The sequence below is a fragment of the Zingiber officinale genome, chromosome 4B, assembly GCF_018446385.1.
Source record: "Zingiber officinale cultivar Zhangliang chromosome 4B, Zo_v1.1, whole genome shotgun sequence".
NCBI lineage: Eukaryota > Viridiplantae > Streptophyta > Magnoliopsida > Zingiberales > Zingiberaceae > Zingiber > Zingiber officinale.
In genome coordinates, this window is record NC_055993.1 from 91,020,869 (window position 1) to 91,044,133 (window position 23,265).

Sequence of the window (23,265 nt, forward strand, 5' to 3'; positions counted from 1 at the left end):
GCCTTCTTATTAATCGAGACTCTTTTGGATCTGTAGGTAAGACCCCTTGCCTGAGATAACTTATCACGGGTGCCCACCAGTCAATAGTCGCCCCCGCGTTGTTTTGCAAATCTATCTAGGCTATCAGGAAGGTTTGTGCTATTGATCGATCTAATACCCAAGTAGTTAAGGAATTGGCCATCTTTGCTAGCTCATCCGCCCTCTCATTCTCCGACCGGGGTATCTTTGTTACAGTGACTTCTGCAAATTCTACCTTCATCTTTTCGTAAGCTTCTCGATATATTTGTAATTTATCACAATTTATAACGAAGTTGCCAGTAATCTGTTGAGTCACTAACTGAGAATCTGAATAGATGATTACCCGGGCTGCCCCGACATGCCGGGCTGCTTGCAACCCAGCCAACAAAGCCTCGTACTCTGCTTCATTATTAGTGGCCTGAAAATTCAGCCGTACTGCCACCTAGAGTATATCTCCTTGCGGAGATATTACTAGGACCCCGACTCCGCTTCCTTGATGATTAACAGACCCATCTACATAGATCTTCCATGTTTCTTCAGAGCTGGTTTGATGTACCTCTGTTAAGAAATCTGCCAGGGCTTGTGCTTTAATAGCGGTGCGGGGCTGATATTGTATATCATATTCTCCCAACTCAGTGGCCCATTTAATAAGCCGGCCCGCAACTTCAACATTGGTCAATGTTCTTCCCATGGTGCTATTGGTCAATACTGTGGTTGGATGCGATAAAAAGTAAGGTCGTAGCCGCCGAACCATAAGAACCAATCCATAAACCAACTTCTCGAGTGTCGTGTATCTAGCCTCGGCTTCCTTCAATAAATGGTTGAAGAAATACACGGGTGGTTGTACATGATCATGTTCTTTGACTAGCACTGCCCCTACAGCCTCAGGGGTGGCTGACAAATAAACCCATAAGGATTCCCCTACAATTGGCTTAAAAAGAGAAGGCAGAGTCTCCAGATATTTCTTTAATTCCTCAAAAGCTTTAGTGCATTCTTCGTCCCACTGGAACTTGGACGCTTTTCTTAGCACTTTGAAGAAAGGAGCAGCTCGATCTGCAGATCTGGAAATGAATCTAGACAGGGCTGTTATTCTTCCGACCAGCTTCTGGGTCTCCTTCAAATTTTGAGGCGGTTGCATATCTTTGAGCACCTGCACTTTTTCAGGATTGGCCTCTATTCCTCGCTCGGTCACTAAGTAACCCAAGAATTTTCCCCCTTTAGCCCCGAATAGACATTTCAAAGGATTGAGTTTCAACCCATACTGTCGGAGAGTTCTACACGTTTCCTCCACATCTTTGACCAAGTTTTCGGCCAGTGGGGACTTGATAAGTATGTCGTCAACATAGACTTCCACATTTCGCCCGATCTGCTCCCGGAAGATTTTATCCATCATTCGTTGGTATGTGGCTCCAGCGTTCTTGAGGCCAAAGGGCATAACAGTATAATAGAAAGTACCATCAGCCGTAATAAAACTAACCTTCTCTTGATCTTCCTGGACTAGAGGTATCTGATGATATCCCTGATAAGCGTCCAGCATACAAATTCTCTCGCATCCGGCTGTGGAGTCCACCATTTGATCAATCCGGGGCAAAGGGTAGCAATCTTTAGGGCTGGTCCGGTTGAGGTTTCGAAAATTTATACATACTCTCCACTTGTTGTTAGGCTGTTTTACCAAGACCACGTTGGAAAGCCATAAAGGAAATTGCACTTCTCGAACATGTCCTGCCTTCTTGAGCTGGTCCACCTCAGCTCTTATTATTTTATTTTGGTCAGCTGAAAAATTCCTTTTCTTCTGCTTCACAGGCCGGGACTCAGGTAGCAAATGCAACTTGTGCTCAGCTACCTCTGGCTTAACCCCAGGCAGTTCCTCCGTAGACCAGGCAAAGACATCCCTATTGCAGATTAAGCACTGAATCAATTCTTCTTTGAGGGAAGAAGGTAAATCGCTTGCAACCCTGGTCAGACTCTCAGGTCGCCCAGCATGCAACTGCACTTCTTCCCAGGGGATGGGCTCCTCAGAGATGGGAAGAAGCTCCTCTTGAACGACATGAACACCTCCGTCCTGCGTCCTTTGATGTTTCCGAGCCTCAACTTGAACCATATCGATATAACATCGCCGAGAGACCTTTTGCTCTCCCCTAACTTCCCCGACCTGCTCGCCCACTGGAAACTTGATTTTTTGGTGAAAGGTGGAAACAGCGACTTTAAATTCATGCAGGGCGGGCCTCCCTAGGATGACATTATAGGAAGAAGGGGAGTCCACCACTATAAATGTGCTCCTCCTTGTGCGCACCAGTGGCTCAGTGCCTAGAGATATGACAAGCTTAATCTGACCCATGGGCTTCACTTCATTGCCCGTGAATCCATATAAAGAGATAGCTACTGGTTGAAGCTCAGCGGCGTCAATTTGCATTTCTTCAAATGCGGTCCTGAATAGAATGTTGACCAAACTCCCGGTGTCAACAAAAACTCTAGCTACTCGGCTGTTAGCAATGATAGCCTTGATGATGAGCGCATCGTCATGAGGCAATTCCAAACCCTCCAAGTCTGCTGGTCCAAAGCTAATGACAGGGCCAGCAGCCTGCTCTTGACTACATTCGACAGCATGAACCTCCAATCGCCGCACATGAGACTTGCGCGCTCTCCCTGAGTCCCCGTCGGTCGGCCCCCCCAGAGATCATGCCGATCTCTCTGACGGCCGCATTGCCTCTGTTCTCATCTTCTCGTGATCCTTCTGGCTCTTTTCCCCGGCTAGGTTGATGATTGCTAGGTCCTGCGAGATCAGAGCGAGATGGTCCTGCTGGTCCCGCCGCCCTTTGTTCTTCCATCATTTTGATCAACTGAGGAGCTAGCTCCGGTGGGGGCAAACCCATCTCAGCAGCTCGCTTGGAGTCTCGAGCAAACTGAAAACAATGGTTAGTATCATGTGTACGGGATCTGTGATAGGTGCAATACCGAGTACTCCTTGGCCCAGGTCGGGGAATATGCACAGCAGCTACTCGAGGAGCAGGTCGAATTTCGGGCCCGGAATGAAAGGCAGGCCGGACTTCCCGGGCTCGCGGTAGAGGTTGAGGGGGTGGTTTAGGCGCTCTTCTTTCCTGCCTGTTGGTGGGAGGAAGTGGTTTTTCGGTCGTCCTGCGAGCGGCTTGTGCTTCTTCTACCTTGATGTAAGAAGCAGCTTTTTCCACCATCTCATCAAAATTCCGAGCGGGATTCTTGATGAGATCTCTGAAGAACTCACCTTCCCCCAATCCATGGGAAAAGGCGCTCATCAGAATCTCTGAAGTGGTAGTGGGAACATCTTGAGCCACTTGATTGAAGCGGTTGATATATTTTCTTAGGGGCTCAGTCGGCCCCTGCTTTAGAGCGAAAAGGTAATGATCTGTCTTTTGATACTTCTTACTGCTGGCAAATCGGCGCAGAAAAGCCGCTTTGAAATCCAAGAAACATGTGAGGGACCCTTGAGGCAACCCATCAAACCATTTTAGGGCTGAACCAGATAAAGTATTTAGGAAAGCTCTGCATTTAATAGCATCGCTATATTGGTGCAGTAGGGCTGCGTTTTTGAATTTTCGCAGATGATCCTCCGGATCCTTGCTCCCATCATATTCTCCAATCGAGGGAGCTCTATAACCCTTAGGTAGCCTTTCATTTAGAATCCTAGCTGAGAAGGGCACTTTCTCGTCTGGATCTTCAGGGAACACCTCAGGTAAGACAAGGGCTTTTCCCTTTTTTGAATCCCGCGGCTGTGAGCTCTCAGCTACAGATGCTTGAGGCTGCTCCTTCTTGAGACTATGTGCTTGGGGCTCCGGCTGGTAATATCCTATACCAGGCTCACGATAAGGGTGTTGAGGAAATACTTCAGGTTGTTTTCTTTTGGAACCCCGATCTGAAACAGGTAGGGGCTCCTTGGAAACCTCAGCCGGAATTTGTTTGGGTCGTGAGACAGTCACTTGTCTCTCAGAGGCCGCCAATCTTTTGGCCTCCTTGAAGAGCTCATACTCCCCAGCGGTCATGGTGACGTGAATTCGACCAGACTCCTCCATCGTCACGTTCCGGATCAGGGTGTTGTGTTTCCCACAGACGGCGCCAAATTTGATCCCGTCCGAAAGCTGAGTCGGATGAAGGCGGGCCTTGTTGTGCTAGAAGTTGCCGGAGAGTCGTTGAGAGGTTGAGTCAGCGAGGTATCCCCCTGAAAAGATTCGTGCGGGCAAGTCTACGAAGAGAAGTGATCAGGATGACGACACTATTGCTCTGCGCACACTCAGACAAGTCCACCGGTCGTTAGAGACCCAAAAACTAGGGAAAAAGTCCCTGGGTCAGGCCCTCTGACGCTCAAGTCAGGTATTTTTTTCCCAGAAAACACATAGAAAGGACGGAAAGAAAAGTAAGAGACTAGTCAGAAATGACGAGTGAGCGTACCTCCGTAAGGGACAAAGCTTCCCTTTTTATACTGTAGTTGAGGCCTCTGGAACCTGGTAAATGTCAGGAAATGTCAGATGGCGGGCTTTGTATGGCAGCGATTAATACGTGTCTTTCCCTTATAGGCGAGCGGAGGAATCAAGAAGAGTATGTGTAACACCCATGAATTTTTATAAGTACATGAGTATTATTTTCATTAGAGCATGGAAATAAATAGAAAGAATAAGAGAAAAAGAGGACTAAGAAACAAAATAAAAATAAATGGTAAGAGGTGGAGGCCAAGGATTGAACCTTGAACCTCCCACAAATAATGGAGGAAGACTAATGATATAATCACCACTAGGATAATGAGTAACATATGGATAAGAAGGAAAAAAAATGGTAGTTAAAGGAGAGAAGAAAAAATAAAGCAAAGAGCAAGAGAAAACCAAATTTCCTACCTCTTCTTCCTCTTGGTTAAGAGAAGGAACAAGAAGACGACAAGTTGCCTTCCTCACCTTTCCCTCTTCTCATTTTCGTGAGAATCAAGAGAAGAGACATGGGAGAGTTAAGAGAGGAAATTAATGAAGGCATAAATTCCCCTCATGGTGAATAAATGGAAAATGAAAAAGGAAATCTCTCATTTTCTCCTTCTTCCTCCTCCTTCCTCCTTTTCCTTTCTCCACCGAGACCAAGGACTCCCCCATCTCCTTGATCCGAACACTAAGCTCAGTTCCTCTTTAAGAAAAGTAAATCTAGAGAGGACACCTACAAGACCTATCCTTTTCAAGCAAGAAAAACAAGAAGAGGTACAAGAAGAAGAAGCTATCTCCTTCCTTGGCTCCTAGGATATTTTTCTCCTTAAGAAAAACCACAAGCGAAAGGATGTAAGTTCCCCTTGTTGGAGTGTATACTGAGAGCCTAAGATTTGTAAACATTCATTATGAATAAAGAATCACATTTGGTCTAATTATCTACATTTGTTTGTAGTTGTTCATTTAATTTATATTGTAGATAACATAGTATGTGGTGTCACATACAGAAGATGATGTTGTCAGTACTTTATAAATTATAAACAGTAGCTCACGACCAGAATGGAAAGGAACAAACCATTAGAAGGTCGTAGTGTAATTAGGTATTAGTTTATCTTGACTATATAATTACACTAGTACACTCAGAGTGTATTGAGTAGGATCATTTGAGGTCGTTTCTTTTATACTGACTTTGTAAAGGAACAAAGACCTCAGTTATTATGGAAGTGTGTGCTCTTAATCCTAATATAATAATAAGCACATATGTTTGATATTTATTTCTTTAATTTATCAATGGGTGAGATTTAGTTCGATGAATCAATAAACCCGATAAGTTGGGAAATGGTATCACTCATAGTGTGTGTTGTTGATTATAGAAGGAAACTGTGTCCTAGTTATGCTAGGTTGATAATGTCCTCAAGAGGAGCTCATAAAGATTGTCATGTTAAACCCTGCAGGTGGACTTAGTCCGACATGATAATAAGGTTGAGTGGTACTACTCTTGGACTTAGATATTAATTAAATGAGTTGTCAGTAACTCACTTAATTAGTGGACATTCGATATCTTAAACACAGGGAGACTAACACACTCATAATAAGAAGGAGCCCAAAAATGTAATTTGGGATTGGTGCGGTAGTTCAATGATAGTTCTCTAGTGGAATGAATTATCATTGATAAAATTAAGTTGTGTGTTCGGGGCGAACACGGGATGCTTAATTTTATCGGGAGACCAAAACCAATTCCTCCTCTCGGTCCCTATCGTAGCCTCTTATTTATAGAGTACTATACCCACCTATACCCACCTTCTATACCCACCAATAGGGGGCCGGCCAAGCTAGCTTGGGAACCAAGCTAGGGCCGGCCTAAGTTAAGGTGGCCGGCCCTAGCATGAACCCAAGCTAGTAGGGCCGACCATAATTAAATAAAAAGAAATTTAATTTTAGATTTTATTATTATGTGGAAGATATATTTTAAAGAGAATTAAAATTAAAATATCTCTCTTGTAAAAGTTTTACAAAAGATTAAAGAAAGAGATTAGATCTCTTTCCTTATTTGTAGATTGGAGAGTTTTTATTTTCTCTTTAAAATTATTCACATGTTAATAAAATTAAAATTATAGATATTTCCTTTTATTAACCATGAAGAGATTTTAAAGAGAAATTTTATTTTTAAAATTTCGAAACAAATAAGGAAAGTTTTAATTGTTGATTAAAACTTGCAATTTGTTTCCTCTTGATGTGGCCGGCCATCATTGTTTAATTGGGGAAATATTATTTTATTTTCTCAATTAAATCATGTCAAGGAAATTAAGGAAAATTTGTTGTAATTAAATTTCCTAATTTACCTAGGCCAAGGAATATAAAAGAAGGGTGAGGGTGCCTTCACAAGACACAACATCTATTATTCCTCTCCTCTTTTGCTCCTGTGGCTGGCCATCATCTCCTTCTCTTCCTCTTGTGGTGGCCGAACCTCCCTCTCCCTTGGAGTTCTTGTTGTGGCGGATACTACTCGGAGAAGAAGAAGAAGAAGGAGAAAGCTAGCATCTCTTGGAGCTTGGTTAGTATTTTGTTTTTCCTCCTTGGTGAAGTTTCCTTTGTGGCCGAACCTTGCTTGAGGAGAAGAAGGTGGTTGGTGGTTTCTCATCTTGGAAGATCGCTGCCCACACAACGTCCGAGGTTAGAAGAGGAATACGGTAGAAGATCAAGAGGTTTTTCTACAAGGTATAACTAGTAATTTCTATTTCCGCATCATGCTAGTTATTTATGGAAATAATACCAAATACAAGAGGCTTACGCTCTAGTATTTCGAATATGGTTTTCAAGTTGTGTTCTTTTGTTTCTTTCTTTTCCTTGTGATTTGATTGTTCTCTTTGGTTAACCTAAAGTTATTTTAGGAAATTAAATATTAGCTTTCTATTAAAGGTTTTGTCTAGTCGGTGGTGGTTGCTCCCATATCCAAGAAGGCCATGTGCCTCGCCACGTCAATCTGGAACCTTTATGGAAATTGATATTTAATGGAATTAATAACTTAAGGAGACTTGGGTCGAACGTGTTAAGTTCCGCAGAGATCCAAGTCAAAACCTAAAAGAACAAATAGATTAAGTTTTGGATCAAACGTGTTAAGTTCCGCAGGAGATCCAAAATTTAATTTAAAAGAACACATGGTAGCTAGGAAAAGGTTCGACCTTTGTACAAAATTTTTGTACAGTGGAACCTATAGGCTTTCCGAGTAGCAACCAACAATTGGTATCGAGCTAGGGTTTTGCCTCTGTGTATTTGGTATTTAGTTTAATTATGCACATGTCATACATAATTTAGGCAGGTTAATAGTAGGATGTGCTAACTCTATGGATGCAGGATCCAACTATTATGGCTTTTATTTAATTATGTGTGTGATTGGACCCTTGGACATGTCAAGGGCAATTTATATGTGTGTGCATGATTGTATTAAAATACAGCAGGAGCTGTATTTAGTTTTATTAGGATTTTATTTTTGATCTAGATACATGTACATTCCTTTTATGGAATATAGGATCAAAATGTAAAATTCTATTTATGTCACGGATCGAATCTTGCAAAGCGTGGAACCTTCTAAGGACCAGAGGCGCAGCGGAACTCGGAGCAAGATGGATGCGACAGTTAGACCCGGTGGCGGTGGCCAAATATGGCAGCAGCTTCGGATGACAACACACGGAGGACAATTAAAAATAAAAGCCATAATAGTTGAAAATTAGATTTTCTATTTATTGCTTTTATATTGTGCTGTGTGTGCATGTTAGTTTACAAGTTTAGTAGGCTAGCATAGTTAAAATTCCTCATTTATAAATAACTAAGTGGGAGAGGGATTTTTAAGTAAATCCCATGGTCTCCATTACTGGTTTGTAAGTGATGCAAACAAGCTTGCGCGTTGGCTCTGAGTGCCTTCCTCCATAACGGATGAGCTTGTTTGCGGACCACTAGAACAGACTTCCATTTATGGATGACTATAGGAAGTTAATTAAGAGCGTGTGATCTTCCCCAACGGAAGGGGCATAATCTTATTAATGGACTTAGTGTCAAGTAATGGTATACACTTAGACACATCTAATAGTATCCTCCCCATCGGAGTCACTGCAATTATTTGTGTGACCAAATAATACCAACTATTAATTTTATTTGTCAAAAGTTAGGTTGACAAGATAATAAAATTAATGGGTTAAAACCCTCCTTTTACAAATGTTGAATTTGTATACGTCCACACTAATGTGGCATACAAAATTCACGGTGGTTTAAGGTGTTGGTTAATTTAAAATAGTATTGTTGGAGGAATCAATATTATTCTAAACTGAGATTTCTGACCAAAAGTTACTTGTGATTCTTAGGATGACTTTCCACCCCATGTCCATCATACTTCAACAAAATAGACTTACTGGACCAAATTACATAGATTGGAAAAGAAACCCGGATATTGTTCTTACTGCTGAAAGCTATAAATTTGTATTGTTGAGCATTGCCCTGATGCACCTATGGTGAATCTACCCAAGAGGAGATTGAATATCATAGGAAATGGGTAAAAGCGGATGAGATGGCGCGGTGTTACATTTTGGCTTCAATGTCAAATGTATTGCAACATCGACATAAAGATTTACCAACGACTTATGATATAATGAACAATCTCAAAGAACTCTTTGGTCATCGGGATAGGGCTTCTAGACAAGAAGCTATGAGAAAGATAATGACAACCACCATGCAAGAGGGTACTCCTGTAAGGATCATATCCTAAACATGATGGCTTATCCGAACGAAATCAAGTCCTTGGAGGAGAAATTGATGGGAAACCCAGATCGATATGATCCTCCAAACCCTACCTAGAAGTTTTGAGCAGCCCGTTTGAACTATAATATGAATAAAAGGATTTATTCATTGTGACAGAACTTCAAGCAGCAGAAGGGTTATTTCGTCACAATGCTCAAATTCACTATCTTGAAAATGGTTCTACTTCTAAACCGAAAGGTAAGAAGAAGAAGAAACAAACCGGTTCAGCAAAGAAAGTGAATAAATCTCAGAGTACGAGATTTAAAGCTGGAATGAAGAAGCCAAAGGCAGGACATTGGAAGGCGGACTGTCTCGTAAGAACCAAAACAAAGGTATATCTCATACTCTAGTTGTTGAAACATGTTTAGCGGTGTTATCTACCAACACTGGTGTGTAGATACGGAGCCATCGATCATGTCTGCACCTCGCAGGGTTCCTGAAACCCGACTATCTGAAGGGAGATTATCTCATACATGGGCAATGCTACTAAGGTGGCAGCTGTTGCAGTGGGAGACGTCTACTTATCTTTTAGTAGAAATAGAAATTTGGTTTTAAGAAATTGTCTTTATGTACCCAGTTTTAGAAAGAATTTAATTTCAGTTTCTAAACTGGTTTTAGATGGATATTCAGTTTCTTTCAGTAACGATGTAGTTATTAAAAGAAATAAAGTGATTATCTGTTCTGGTGCATTAGTTGGCAATTTGTATATTTTAAATCCAAATTCTTCCACAAAGCAAAACATGGAAATTTATAATTCATCTTCTAATTCTAATAAGAGAAAAGAACCTTCAGAAATGAACCAAGCATATCTTTGGCATCTAAGGCTTGGTCATATTAACTTAAGTAGGATTCAGAGGCTTATAGCCGATGGACTTTTGAGTTCATTAGAGTTGGAAAATTTTCCAACTTGTGAATCTTGCTTAGAAGGTAAAATGACCAAGAGGCCGTTCAAGGCCAAGGGGTATAGAGCCAAAGAAGTGTTAGAGTTGGTTCACTCTGATTTGTGTGGTCCTATGTCTGTCCAGGCAAGAGGAGGTTTTGAATATTTTGTCTCTTTCATAGACGATTATTCAAGATATGGATACATTTACCTAATGCGCCGCAAGTCCGAGTGCTTTGATAAGTTCAAAGAATACAAGGCTGATGTGGAGAAACGACTAGGTAAAAGTATCAAGACACTACGGTCAGATCGTGGTGGCGAATACCTCTTAGGAGAGTTTAGGAATTATTTATCAGAGACCGGGATTCAATCCCAATTGTTCGCACCTGGAACACCCCAACGGAATGGTGTGGTAGAGCGAAGGAATATGACTCTTATGGAGATGGTTAGATCAATGATGAGTTATTCAGAATTACCAAATTCGTTTTGGGGATATGCTCTGGAAACAGCAGTATATGTTCTGAACTTAGTACCTTCTAAATCAGTTTCTTCTACTCCCATAGAATTGTGGAATGGGCGAAAACCCAGTCTAAGACATATTCGGATATGGGGTAGTCCAGCACATGTGCTGAAACCAGATGCTGATAAGTTAGAATCTCGTACAGAAGTTCGCGTGTTTGTAGGATATCCCAAAGGAACGAAAGGTGGTTTATTTTATAGTCCTAAAGACCAGAAGGTCATTGTTAGCACCAATGCCCAGTTTTTAGAAGAAGACTATATAATGGATCACAAGCCCAGTAGTAAAGTTGTTTTAGAAGAACTTAGAGAGGACATGTCTACTTCAGTACCAACAGTACAAGATGTGCTGGACCCAACATGTGCTGGATATGGGGTAGTCTGCTTCCCGACCCGCATCTATTGGCTCTTTATCCAAGGCATGAATGTCCTGACCTGCACGCTGGGTCTGCTTCCTGACCTACCCTGGACATCCACGTCAGCTGGACTGTTGACCGGCCACGCTGTCTTGACTTCTGACCTTTTTGACTTCTTTGTCAGCCGGATTATTGACCAGCCACGTTGGCTTGACTTCAAGCCCTATCATCCTATCGACCCCACACGAAATATGCACCGTATCAGGAGACATTTACCGCGATTTTACTAAGATTCGAACCTCAGACCTCATGGTGGCAACAGCTCATGTGCTAGCTACTAGACCGTCCTGAGAGAACTGAGAGGTTCTTGTAGTATGATCCAACAATAGAACGTTGATGCAATTCATTTGATTTTCAATTGTGACGTATTACATAGTATTTTACTTCAGTGAGATGATAAACATAAAATGTTGGACTGTTGATAAGAATATAAATGAATCAAATGTTTGTGAATAAGTTTGATGTTTAGTTTGATAAAAGTTTGTTTACATTCGTTTAATATACACAAGATTAATTAAATAAACAAGCTTGAACAGCTCGTTAAACTAAATAAATAAGTTTGAACATATATGTGTTCAGTTCGTTAACATTCATGAACAATGTTCGTAAACAATATTTATGAACAACATTCTTAAACAATGTTTACGAACCATATTCATTAATAAGACTCTTATCATTATGCTAAATAAATAATAAAATAAAATAAATAAATAAATTTGAATTATCAAACTCAATAACCAATCAAACAATTAAAAGTTTCAAATAATTAAATAAGTTCAAGTCAAACTTGAATTGAGAGCTTAATAATATCTAAACGAACCAAGCTCGAACCAAGTTCAAGTCAACTTTCAAATAAGCTCAAGCTTATAAAAAATAAACGAAGTGAAGCTTGAATAATCATTTTAAAAGCTTGGTTCATTTTAAGCTCGGCTCATTTTAAGCTCGACTCATTTTAAGCTTGACTCAGTTTGGTTCAATTACCTTATTAAATAAATTTAAACACTCTAAGACTCAGCTCAACTTAACTCACCTACAACCCTAACTGTTGAGTCTTATAATGAAAATTTTCAATGGACTAAATCAATCATCCAAAAATTAATCAATAGAAAGAACTATATAATTAATCAATAGAAAGAACTATATAATTAGTGCTAGTTAAAAAATTAATATTTATTTATCAGAATGAATCTGTTAATTAATCGTATATTATATATCAATATTTGTTAAGTCTACCGAGTGCAGTGTAAATTTAATTATTAATTTCTTATATTGAAGAGCCAAAATCACGAGGCAAGTTGAATGTATTTAAAAATTAGATTTCTATGGCATTTTGTGAATTTTAATGACCTTTTTTATTTTCATTTATACATTTAATTTATAAAAATGCCAATAATTATTTGAACATTTCAAAAATAGAATTAGATTATAATGACCTTTTAAAGCTGTATTTATCTATTTAAAACAAAAGGCCTTGTTAATCTAAATTGTTTGTATGCTTATTTTTAAATCACAATAATTATTTATTTAAAATAATCGTACAATAATTTAACTATACTTATTTTGAGTTTTTTTAATCATTTCAAAACCCCCAAAGTGTTTTTTTTGGTTTTTTATTATTTCAAAAGTGATGGATGGATTGATAAATAAACAATAAATTATCCTAAAATTTCTATATAAAATTTTAAGTTTATCATCCGTCTTTATGTCAAAGAATATTTATTTCAACTTCTTAATCCATACTAACATACTTAATTCACTACATGTGTACAATCTTATATAATCATATCCAATTAAACTATATATATATATATTTGATTTCAAATATTTTATATTAATAAAGTGAATTATATACCTATATATATACAACATATTGAATATGTGGCGACATATATATAAATGATGTTGATCGATTTATTATAGATAGCACTCAATTGGATAGAAAATTTACTATATTTTAGTTTAAATAATGCTAAATTTTTTATACTAATAAAGTGAATTATATACCTATATATATACAACATATTGAATATGTGGCAACATATATATAAATGATGTTGATTGATTTATTATAGGTAGTACTCAATTGGATAGAAAATTTACTAAATTTTAGTTTAAATGATGCTAAATTTTAAAAAAATTATATCTCATTATGGACTCTTTTAACCTATATTTTGCCATGTACCTAAAAAATATGTACAGAAAAATTATGCTAAATTTAGAAGGAATTATATCTCATCATAGATTTCTTATACCTATATTTTACCATGATATAGGTAGTGGACTAGTTTGACTTTAAATAGTACTAAATTTAAGAGGAATTTTACCTCATTTTGGATGATTGATACCTCCTTTTAGAATATTTGTACTTATATTTTGTAATAGTCTCTCGAAATTTATGCACAAGTAGTGAATTAGATGAATTGGAGAGAATTAGGAAGTTGAAATAAATATTCTCTGATATAGGAACTGACAAAAATTTACATGGGAATTTTAGGGTAATTCGCCTATAAATAAAAACATCATTTTAATTTTAATAAATATAGACCTTAATTATGTCGGTCATTAGGAAACGAGCCCTCTTTCCTATTAGAGCAATTGACATGATTTTAGATTTTGATATTTAAACAAAGGTTTAAGTTACATTATTTGTTGTATTTTATATGCTCTTGTAAGTATGCAAAATATAAGTTCAATAAAGCAAAATCCAAGTATGATCTTGGCAAAAGAAAAAGTCCAAGTGTGATCTTGACAATGGTAAAAGTCCAAGTGGAGTCTTGACAGTGTAAGTGCAAGTATATAGTCTTGACAACATAAGTCCAAGTGTGACTTGACAAAATTGAAGTCCCGAAGCGAGGAGCTCTTAGCAATGGAAGACCTGACAACAAAGACAAAGCCAAAGAAAGCTCTTGAAGGTAAAGCGTGAAGGATGGGAAAGCATTTGACAGACATAAGGTTGATGGAGGAGGCTACAAGGTAAGGTCAAGATTATTCGGATGAGGACAAGTGCTGAGAGAATGTATTCAGGGTAAATGCTAGGTTTAGGATTTATCAATCGACTAGGAAGAGAACAGAATATTTCTATTCTCTCAACCGAAGTGGACGACTGGTCCTAACATCAGTCCACTGGTATCGAGTCGTTGGGGATGTAACGATCGAATTTCACAGAAGACCAGTCAACCAGTAGTGTGACCAGCCGACTAGTAATGGTAGAAACAACTTGACTATTTTTCCCAAGCTCTATATAATGGAGCTTGGGACGGTTGGTTTGGGTAACGAAATTAGAGATGATTAACCCCATAGAGTCTCCCAAGCTCAGAGATAATCCAAGAGATCTTGATCGAGTTGTGGTGAAGTTTTTCCATGACAAAGAGGATTGAGATAACTGAAGTTTGTCAGAGAATCATCCACCGATGTATTAGGATCGTCTACCTTACGAACAACCATGGAATAGGAGCTCTAATTTCCGAACCACATTAAATATACATGTTAGGGTTTCCTTGTTTTTTTATTGCCTTTCATATTTATAGGTTAGTTTTCGTATATACTTGTTGTTTATATTTTTACTGTGCAAACAAGTATAGAAAAACGACTAAAGTGGATGATCGATTATTCATCCCCTCTAACTAGGAATCAAAGTCCCAACACTTCCACCAACCATCACATCACCCATCTAATCATAGAATCTTACCATTCAATTATTTGATTTGTTAATCAAGTCTTGCAATTTCCTTTATTTTTAAAATTTTTTAAGTTGAAATTAAATTTCGTCCATTTTCAAAATACAAGGAACTTGCTTTAAAAAGGTTTTTTCAATTATAAGAGTCATATTTAATATCATCAATCAATTTTTTATTTTAAAATATTTATTATTATTATTTTGTTCTTGAGAGATGTTGGAGGGAAGACTTCATATTTTCTATCCACTCATCTAACAAATCTGATCCAATTCAGTCTTATGTCTCCACTTTATAAATTTGTCATCTCTTCATTTCTGTGGGGGATCATCAAGGGCGTAGCTATATAAGGCTCAGGAGATACGATCGCACCTCTTAGAATTCAAGGAAAATATTAATACGATGAGAAAAAAATATATAATCATAAATTTTGAAACTTTCTCATCTTTTTTGCAAAAAAAATCTAATTAAAACCCTTTCAACCTAATCCATTTTCCCTTTTTCCCAAGTCAATTTTTTCCTTTATCCATTTTTCTTCTTCCCCCTCTAATCCCGAACTTTTATTTTCCTCTTTTCATTTTTTTCTTCCTATAATTTTTTTCATATTCCTTTTTTTAACTCTAATTTTGCCCACAAAATCTTTCGCGACATGTCACTGCCGTTATAACCCAAGTCACTATCACCGAACATCAATTACTACCATCGTCACTGTCATTTGTTGCATGGTTGTTATCTTCACTTGGCTAACGTCGTTGCTTCACCGATGCTCCATAAAAAAGCATCTTTTAATTGAGGTGAAATTTACTTAATTGATGTCTTTCGCTTAGTCGACACCGTTGTTTGCTGCCAACATCACCGTCATCGTTCGCTGACTTCGTCGCTTTGCCCCTCTTGAGTGAAGATCCTAGCTACACCACTGGGGATCACCACATGGTGGGTGGCCTTGGGTTAGGTTGAAGGTAGTAAAGGTGTCAAAAATAAATCTAATCCAATGATCCGATCCGAATCGATTCGAAAAAAATAAGCTCCAGTTAGAAATTTTCAAATTAGAGATTTTTGGATCAGATTCACGTTGACCTAGGTTGATCCAAATTTAGATTTTAGTAAATTTTTTAAGGTTAAATTAAATTTTATTTTAAAATTAAGATGTTTTTATATATATCAATGTTAGTAGGATAATGATGGAGTATTAAGATAAAAATAAGAAATTATAAAAAAATAGTCAAAAAAAAAATTTAATCAGATTATTTAAGTTATTTGGGTATGATTCGAGTTGATCGGATTCGGGTCAGATTCGGATTGTAATATTTTATAATTTTTTTTCCAATCTGACTTGAATTAACACCCTTAGAAGGGAGACTAGAGAACACCTTTGATATGGGCCATTACGAACGGACCCAAGTATGACATAGTAGTTAAAGTCAAGGGAGTGTGATAGTCAAAGTCAAGAGAAGGTGGTAATCAGGGGGTCACTCACAACAAGACTTGGTTCCTTGCCCAACACTAAGGCCCTCAATACAAGGACGCCCGGCCAATAAGCCGGTCAGACCAAAGGGGTCTAGCGCTCGCTGCATGTAGTAAGACACCTAGTATATACTCGACCAGCCATCATCCGTCTGGGTTCAAGAGAGTCTTAGCTGACTACAAGGCTAGCCGGGTGTAATATTCGAGCAAGCCCCAAGGGCCTAGCATCTCTCTCTGAGTGCCTAGTATGTAATAGGCTAATCTGGCAACCGGTCAAACTTAGGGGCCTTCACTGTTCATTCTCCTGTCCTCCTATGTATGAGCGGTCGGATAAACAACTAACTTATCTTCACCAAGTAAACATACAAGGCAAATCTCAGAAAACCTGATTGGATTTCCATAGCTCAAATATCACTTCAGGTACAAGCCTCCCAATACAATGACGATCAACTAAAAATACTAGTAGAGCCTCTCGGGGGCTCGGTTCTCCATTCTTCATATGGTCAGTCGGTCTTAAGAACCGTCCAAATGTAGGGAACTTGATTTTCCATTACTTCATAATCAAATCTTCAGCATTACATAATATATATCCAAGCAGTCATAAGAGTCGAACGTTTTACCATACTCAGTACTCTGCTCTTATATACATACCCAGTTGACTAAATATCCGGTCGAGATATCTTCGAGGACCACATTGCCAAAGAATCGTAATAAATTGTTAAAAAAATAACAACCGTTTGTTAGAGAATATTCTTCTATTATTACATAAGTATTCAATAAAACCTTCCTCGAAAGTGACTCTACATTTTCCATTAGTCGGCACTTTATGATAATTTGTCAGAAAATAACAACCGATTGTCAGAGAATATTTCTTTTATTATTATATGGACATTCAATAGAACATTCCTCGAAGATGACTCTACATTTTCCATTAGTCGATACTTTATGACAACATATTCCTTTAACTACATCATTAATGACGTCAGTTAAAAAAAAAAATATGCACACAAGTAACGGAAGATTTCTTGAACGATAACTATATGCCTCTCAGAATACATATTCCCTTACTCGACAACTTCTGAGAACTGACATTCTCTACCATCTCATGATTTCGGAGGTTATGAGAGATGATATATAAAAAGGGTCCTCTCCGATAGTAAAATACGCTTTTGAGACACTTACGCCTTAATACGCCTGGACATGCTATGCTACATTGCTATTATTCAATTTTATACTCAGGTATCACACTAACTTGAGCGTCGAAATACCTTTGCCAAGGACCCCTTCCCTGATTTTTGACGCTCATATTTGTTTGTTCTCTCGAGTGTGTAAAGGAGAGATTTTCACCCCCATGCACAACCCCTGCTCTAATTTAAAGTCTTCGTTATGTCAACCTCGCAACCACTGAGTCACCTGCCCAGCGCACCATCTCTCCCACTTTCAAACCGAATCAACCTCCATTTTTTATTTTAAACAAAGTTAGATTTTCAAATAATAGATATTCTAATCAATAAAATATTATGTGATAAGAAAAGAATAAATAAAGTTACAATTATAATTACACGATTAGTTGATTAATTAGTGTTGGACACAAATAATCTTTTGCCGAAGATTTTACGGAGTATTAGCTAAATTTAAATATATCGAATTTAAATTCAGTTATCTGTTGAAAAGACCTGAGCAGATAATCTCATGCTGCCAGCAGGGGTTGGTTTCTGACCTCGGAGTGGCTGAGTGAGCAGCGCGTCCGAACAGTAGAGCCCGAGCGGACTGAAGGTCGACCGAGCCGAGCTGGGGGTCGATCGGACGAGCAATGAGACATGCCGAGCAAAAGGCCGGTCGGGCGAACAGTGAGACAGGTCGAGCAGAAGGCCGGTCGGACGAGCAAACTGGCCGGTCGGGATGACAGGCCGAGCAAAGAAGAGTCGGTCGGGCGAAAAAGCGGATCGACCAAGAAGTCAAGTGGGCGGAGAGAAGGTCGGGTCGGTCGAGCGGAGGTTGGGTCGGTCGAGCGGAGGTCGGGTCAGTCGAGTGGAGGTCGGTTCGATCGAGCGGAGCAGATTGACCGAGACCTGCGAGTCGCAGTTTCCTTGAAACAGATTCGCCCCCACCTCCGGCTGTGCTTCGAGGCTTACTCGGGTCGTCTGTTTCCCAGGATACAACGGTCTGACCGTGAACTCCACTAAGCACTAGTGGTCACGGCAAACTAAGAGACACCCGATGTTATCATGGGAACTTTGCCGAACAGGAGTTACACGACAAAGGAGGGGAATGAGGTAGAGAGCTGCTTTCTTCGCTGCTTCTGTATCCTCTTCCTATGATCGGAGCCTCCTTATATAGGAGCTCGGATCAGTGGCCAGAGTTAATGACCTTAATGATCATTATTAGCCGAGCGTGAAACGACCACCGTTTCATTCATTATTACTCGGTCGGTTTTACTCTGCATTAATCTCGAATTTAATGCATATGTTTCACAGCATCAAAAAGATCAACGTGGTAAAATGTTGGTTGTTTCACTTGGCCCCGACCAGTCCGGCATTCGTGTGCACAGGTCGTGCTCACACACGAGTCAACTTAGTTCAATGCAATCCAGACCCTGGATTTACACCCCCTGCATAAAAAAGAGTCTCTCCATATGCATTTGTTTACATCCTCAATATATGTGAATCAATATAAACTAACAAAAGTACCTTAAAACTCTCAATATAGGACTAAACTCTCATTCACAATAAAACTTCTTTTCTTTCACATTTTCTCCATTCACACTTATATATAACAATTAGCACTCATTTCCATCCGCTAACTAGCAGTGTATGGATTCAAGTTTTTAATCTGTTTAAATTTGACAGTTTAGATTAATTGATTTTTTTTTATCTTGAATTTTAAAATGCATTAAGATCATACTCTTACCATAGCTCTGAAAATGGTGTTAAAAAATGAGAAGGTTTTGTTGTCATTTTATTGTATGATGAATGAAAATGACAAGCAAAACACAGCATTTTTGTTTTTATGAAAATGGTGAAAAATTCTTTCATATTTTTTAGCCCTTTAGATCAGAAAAAAATAGTGGAAATATCCTAAATCATACCTTTCTGAAGAATCTGTCTTCTTTTTGTCCTGTCCCGGTAAACAGGCTGTAATTCTTCATAAGCTCGATCTATGTATTTGTTCTTCTAATAGCACTGGAATAGAAGAAGAAGACGACAAAAAGGTAAAGATGTACTGTAGCTTTCACGTACAAGGATTGGATGCAAAAATTGACATATGTTTCAGACTTTTTTTATTTTTTTGAAGATAAAGTGCGAATTACCTGACTAATTACCATCGATAAAATTGACCGAGGAGCAGTGAAAGAAAAGCAGCAACGCCTCCACCAGGTCCACCACCACCACCACCACCAGATTCTGAGTCTTTTCTGTTAGAAAAATCAACTGTTAATAACCTAACTAATGTATGTAAATCATCATTACTTACCAAACTTGTCGCCTGTAATCCTGTAATTTGATAAATATGCACAGAAGTTCACTCATCTTGCTTTAGCTTTGAGTGTGATTTCTTCAAGCACATTCCACGCCTGTTCTTTATTGTCTACTTCAGATTAAATCCAATGTGGCCTACGACAATGAGAGCAATGTTTTGGCTGTTCTATGAGTTGGCCCGTGGGCTCACGTGCTGAGACCCAAGTCTTCAGTGATGCGAGCGGGATTTTGCTAGTAGCCAAAGATCAAAGTGGCAGGCAGCTCCCTCTTGCCACCCTCAAATAGTGGCAATCCCATTTTAATGCCGAGTGTTCTTGGCACCAAGCATCCATTATTCCATAGGAACATTGTGGCTGATGTGGTGCATGCATCCAATTTGTTCAAAAATTGCTGGCAGAAGACACAAAATCATTTTTTACTAGCATGCCCAAATGTAATAATTCAGTGTTACAGGAATCTGTTTGGATGAGACGAGAGGAGCTTCATTAATGAAAAGGGAAGAAAAGAAAAGGGAGGCTAATTTTCTTACACTTTAATTTGGAGTGTAAAAAAATAAGCCATTGAAGGGTCGGAAGGGAGGATAGGAGAAGGGAGTTAATTTGGAATGTGAGGAAATAATCCATTGAAGGGTAGGAGAGGGTAAAAATTCCCCTTCCCTCCCCTCACCTTCTTCCCAAACAAGATAAAAGTTATCTTTCCATTACTTACCCTTCCTTCATCTCCTCCCAAACAGACCACTGCTCCTCTGTCCCCTTCTTACCATGAGAATGAATGCTGCACTTGCCGGCCCCACTCCCTCGCTCCACCTTCCTCAACCTTCCATCCGATGACCACCACCCCTTTTTCTGCAGTCATTGCTACTTTGGTCATGCATTGGACATGGACCTCGGCGGTGTGGTGAGCATGGATGGATTAGTAGGAGGAGTAGGTGCTTCCTCTGAGGCTGGCAGCCTTCTGTCTTGTTCCCTGACCAACTCCAGTAAGAAAACCTGCAAGCCGAAAGGGCTCCTTGGGTGTGAAGGCTTTCAGAAGCTGGGGAGGGTTGCTGAGTCTCCCCATGAGCATTGTGATTGGAGAGCCTCCAAGATGGCCAGAAATGAGGCAATGGTGGCAGACGCCCATTTTCTTCTCCCCGATGGGGGGCAAATGCTCAGCTTCTCATCAACTTCCAAGCAAGATAGCTTTGTGCTCAAGTGTGATGGATCACTGCCTTCATACTACTCTCCTCCTCCGGCATCATCTACTCCAAAACCTTGTCTTTGGAGCGCAGGTAACTTAGACCATCTCTCAGATCTCTGAGCTGGTGCCTGTTTGATTCCAGAGTTGCTATTCTTCTGGCTTATTTAGTGAAAAAAGTGTCTTTGTTGTGATTTTTTTCCCTCCTTCCTTTTGAAACCTTGCCGCTATTCTCGTGAATGAACGGGAAATAGGGAATGTAAGCAGAGTGAGAGAAAAAGGTGGCTGCTCGACGAAAGGGGATGGGATAGAGAAGAATATACATGTTTGATTTGGTGTTCTTGCAGCTTGCTCGACGTTCTTCATCATGGCATTTTTTTTCATGCTCATCTTCCATGCCTCTATGCCTTGCCTGTTTTCCTGTTAAATCCTAATGAAGGTTCTGGCTTGCTTTAACCGTAAATCGTATTCCTTTTCTTTTTCCTGTTACAGGTTTGTATTCAGAAAGCCATGACGTGAATATGAATGGAGCTTTGACAAGAGCAAGATACCCCTTCACGCCATCTCAGTGGCTGGAACTAGAACACCAGGCCTTGATCTACAAATACATTGATGCAAGAGTACCAATACCTTCAAGTCTACTCGCCCCCATCAGGAGAAGCCTCAGCTCTTCTGTGTTCCCTCCCTTCTCAGCTGGATATTTTGGTTCAAGTGCATGTAAATATTTCGTCATCATTTTTTTCCCTCACTATTTGTTCTGCCTTAGCAGATTATTACCTCGTGAACTTTTTAATCATCATGTCAAATATTTTTGTTCTTGAGCTTTTATAGTGGGATGGGGATCAGTGTACCTGGGCTATGCTGGAAATACTGATCCAGAGCCTGGTAGATGTCGACGAACTGATGGGAAAAAATGGCGGTGCTCGAGGGATGCAGTTGTCGACCAGAAGTACTGTGAGCGTCATATGGAGCGGGGCCGCCACCGTTCAAGAAAGCATGTGGAAGACCAATCTGGCCATGCCGCGGAAGTGAAGCCTTCTGTTACACCTTCACAATCAGCTATAGCAGTCACTGGCGGTGGAACGTCCAGGGATGCGCCACCACAGAGTGAACTCACCAAGTCCACCGTTGGTGATTCATGCCCTGCCCCATTCAACATGTGTGGAAAACTACTAGCTATTATTTACTCTGCTTACCAGTCGATTTCATAGGCTGATTATTTAGTTTATCAACAGCTGTCTCTTGCCGTTTACTTAATTGCTAATCAATTGTCTGCAGGATGATGCTCAGAAAAGAAAACTCAAATGACGAAGGACAAGATCCTGCAAGTCTATCCATGCTATCCTCTACTAAACCAAAGTCGGTGACGTCAATGGCTATCACAGAACAACACACAGGAGATTTTCAACTTGTTTCTGCATGTCCTCGTTTCAATTCATCTACTTCTTTCTCTGATAACAGCAATCATTTCCCCACTCTGAAGATTGAATCCCTACAACCCCAACCCTATTCGCTTCATCACTTCATTGATGCTTGGCCCCAAAGCCAATCTGATCATTCAACTGTTACGTGGCCTGAGATTGAAGACATGCAATCTGAAAGAACTCAACTCTCCATGTCAATACCCATGGCTTCCTCAAAATTCTCATCCTCCACTTCTCCAAACAATCAAAATGTGACAGTCTCACCCCTTAAGCTGTCATGGGAATATGAACTTGCAAGTGAGGACTCACAGTGCATACTGAATGAAGTGAACCAAAGAAGAGCAAATTGGATACCAAACCACTGGGAGGTCTCAATGGGCGGACCTCTGGGAGAGGTCCTCACAAACGCCACCAGCACACCCAAGGATCAAAACAAGAACTGCTCATCATCATCACTAAACCTCATGCCTGATGGCTGGGATTCGAGCCCCCAGATGCATTCATCTCCATCGGATGTTCTGCAAAAAACCTCATTTGGTTCTCTTACCAGCAGCACAGGGAGTAGCCCAAGGGCAGATAACAAAAAAACTAATGAAAACTCTGGTGGGAGTTTGTGTGATGAATTCATGGCCAAGCCCTTGTAGGTCCTTCCGATCATCACCTAACTGTATGATCTTTTCTGAAGCTGCAACTGGAAAAATATATGTAATGTTCACTTATATGCATCACTGAAGACAATGAGATTTGAAAACCTTGATTGGGGTGTGTGGTACAATTTGTTTCCTTTTCCTTCCCTAGTTTTTCTATTTTAATCCTAACTTGTAACATTGTGTGGTTGCATGACTTGACGAGTACTTCCATGTGAAACCTAAACCTTTATTCAAGGGCTTGCACATATTTGTAGTTTATGCAAAGCAATGTGGATACCTTTCATTTGCAAGAACTTGAAGTAGGTTCAGGAAGTGGCGAATAGTTGATGATGATATGGTTA

At 39.6% G+C, this 23,265-nt stretch overlaps 1 protein-coding gene across 1 annotated transcript; it reads left to right on the plus strand.

Annotated features, from left to right (window-relative positions):
• The first annotated feature begins 20,281 nt into the window (after positions 1-20,281).
• On the plus strand, positions 20,282-23,028 carry LOC121975492 (growth-regulating factor 6-like). The gene is made up of 4 exons (XM_042527179.1): positions 20,282-20,944; positions 21,343-21,567; positions 21,682-22,009; positions 22,129-23,028. The coding sequence occupies exons 1-4, from the start codon at positions 20,446-20,448 to the stop codon at positions 22,916-22,918; spliced, it is 1,842 nt and encodes a 613-aa protein (XP_042383113.1). The 5' UTR covers positions 20,282-20,445; the 3' UTR covers positions 22,919-23,028.
• The last annotated feature ends 237 nt before the right edge of the window (positions 23,029-23,265 follow it).

Excerpts from the sequence above, each read along its gene's own strand:
- LOC121975492 (XM_042527179.1), top strand. The coding sequence starts at position 20,446 with ATGCTGCACTTGCCGGCCCCACTCCCTCGCTCCACCTTCCTCAACCTT. Across the intron at positions 20,945-21,342 it reads ACCTTGTCTTTGGAGCGCAG|GTTTGTATTCAGAAAGCCAT; the intron begins GTAACTTAGACC and ends TTCCTGTTACAG. Across the intron at positions 22,010-22,128 it reads TGCCCTGCCCCATTCAACAT|GATGATGCTCAGAAAAGAAA; the intron begins GTGTGGAAAACT and ends AATTGTCTGCAG.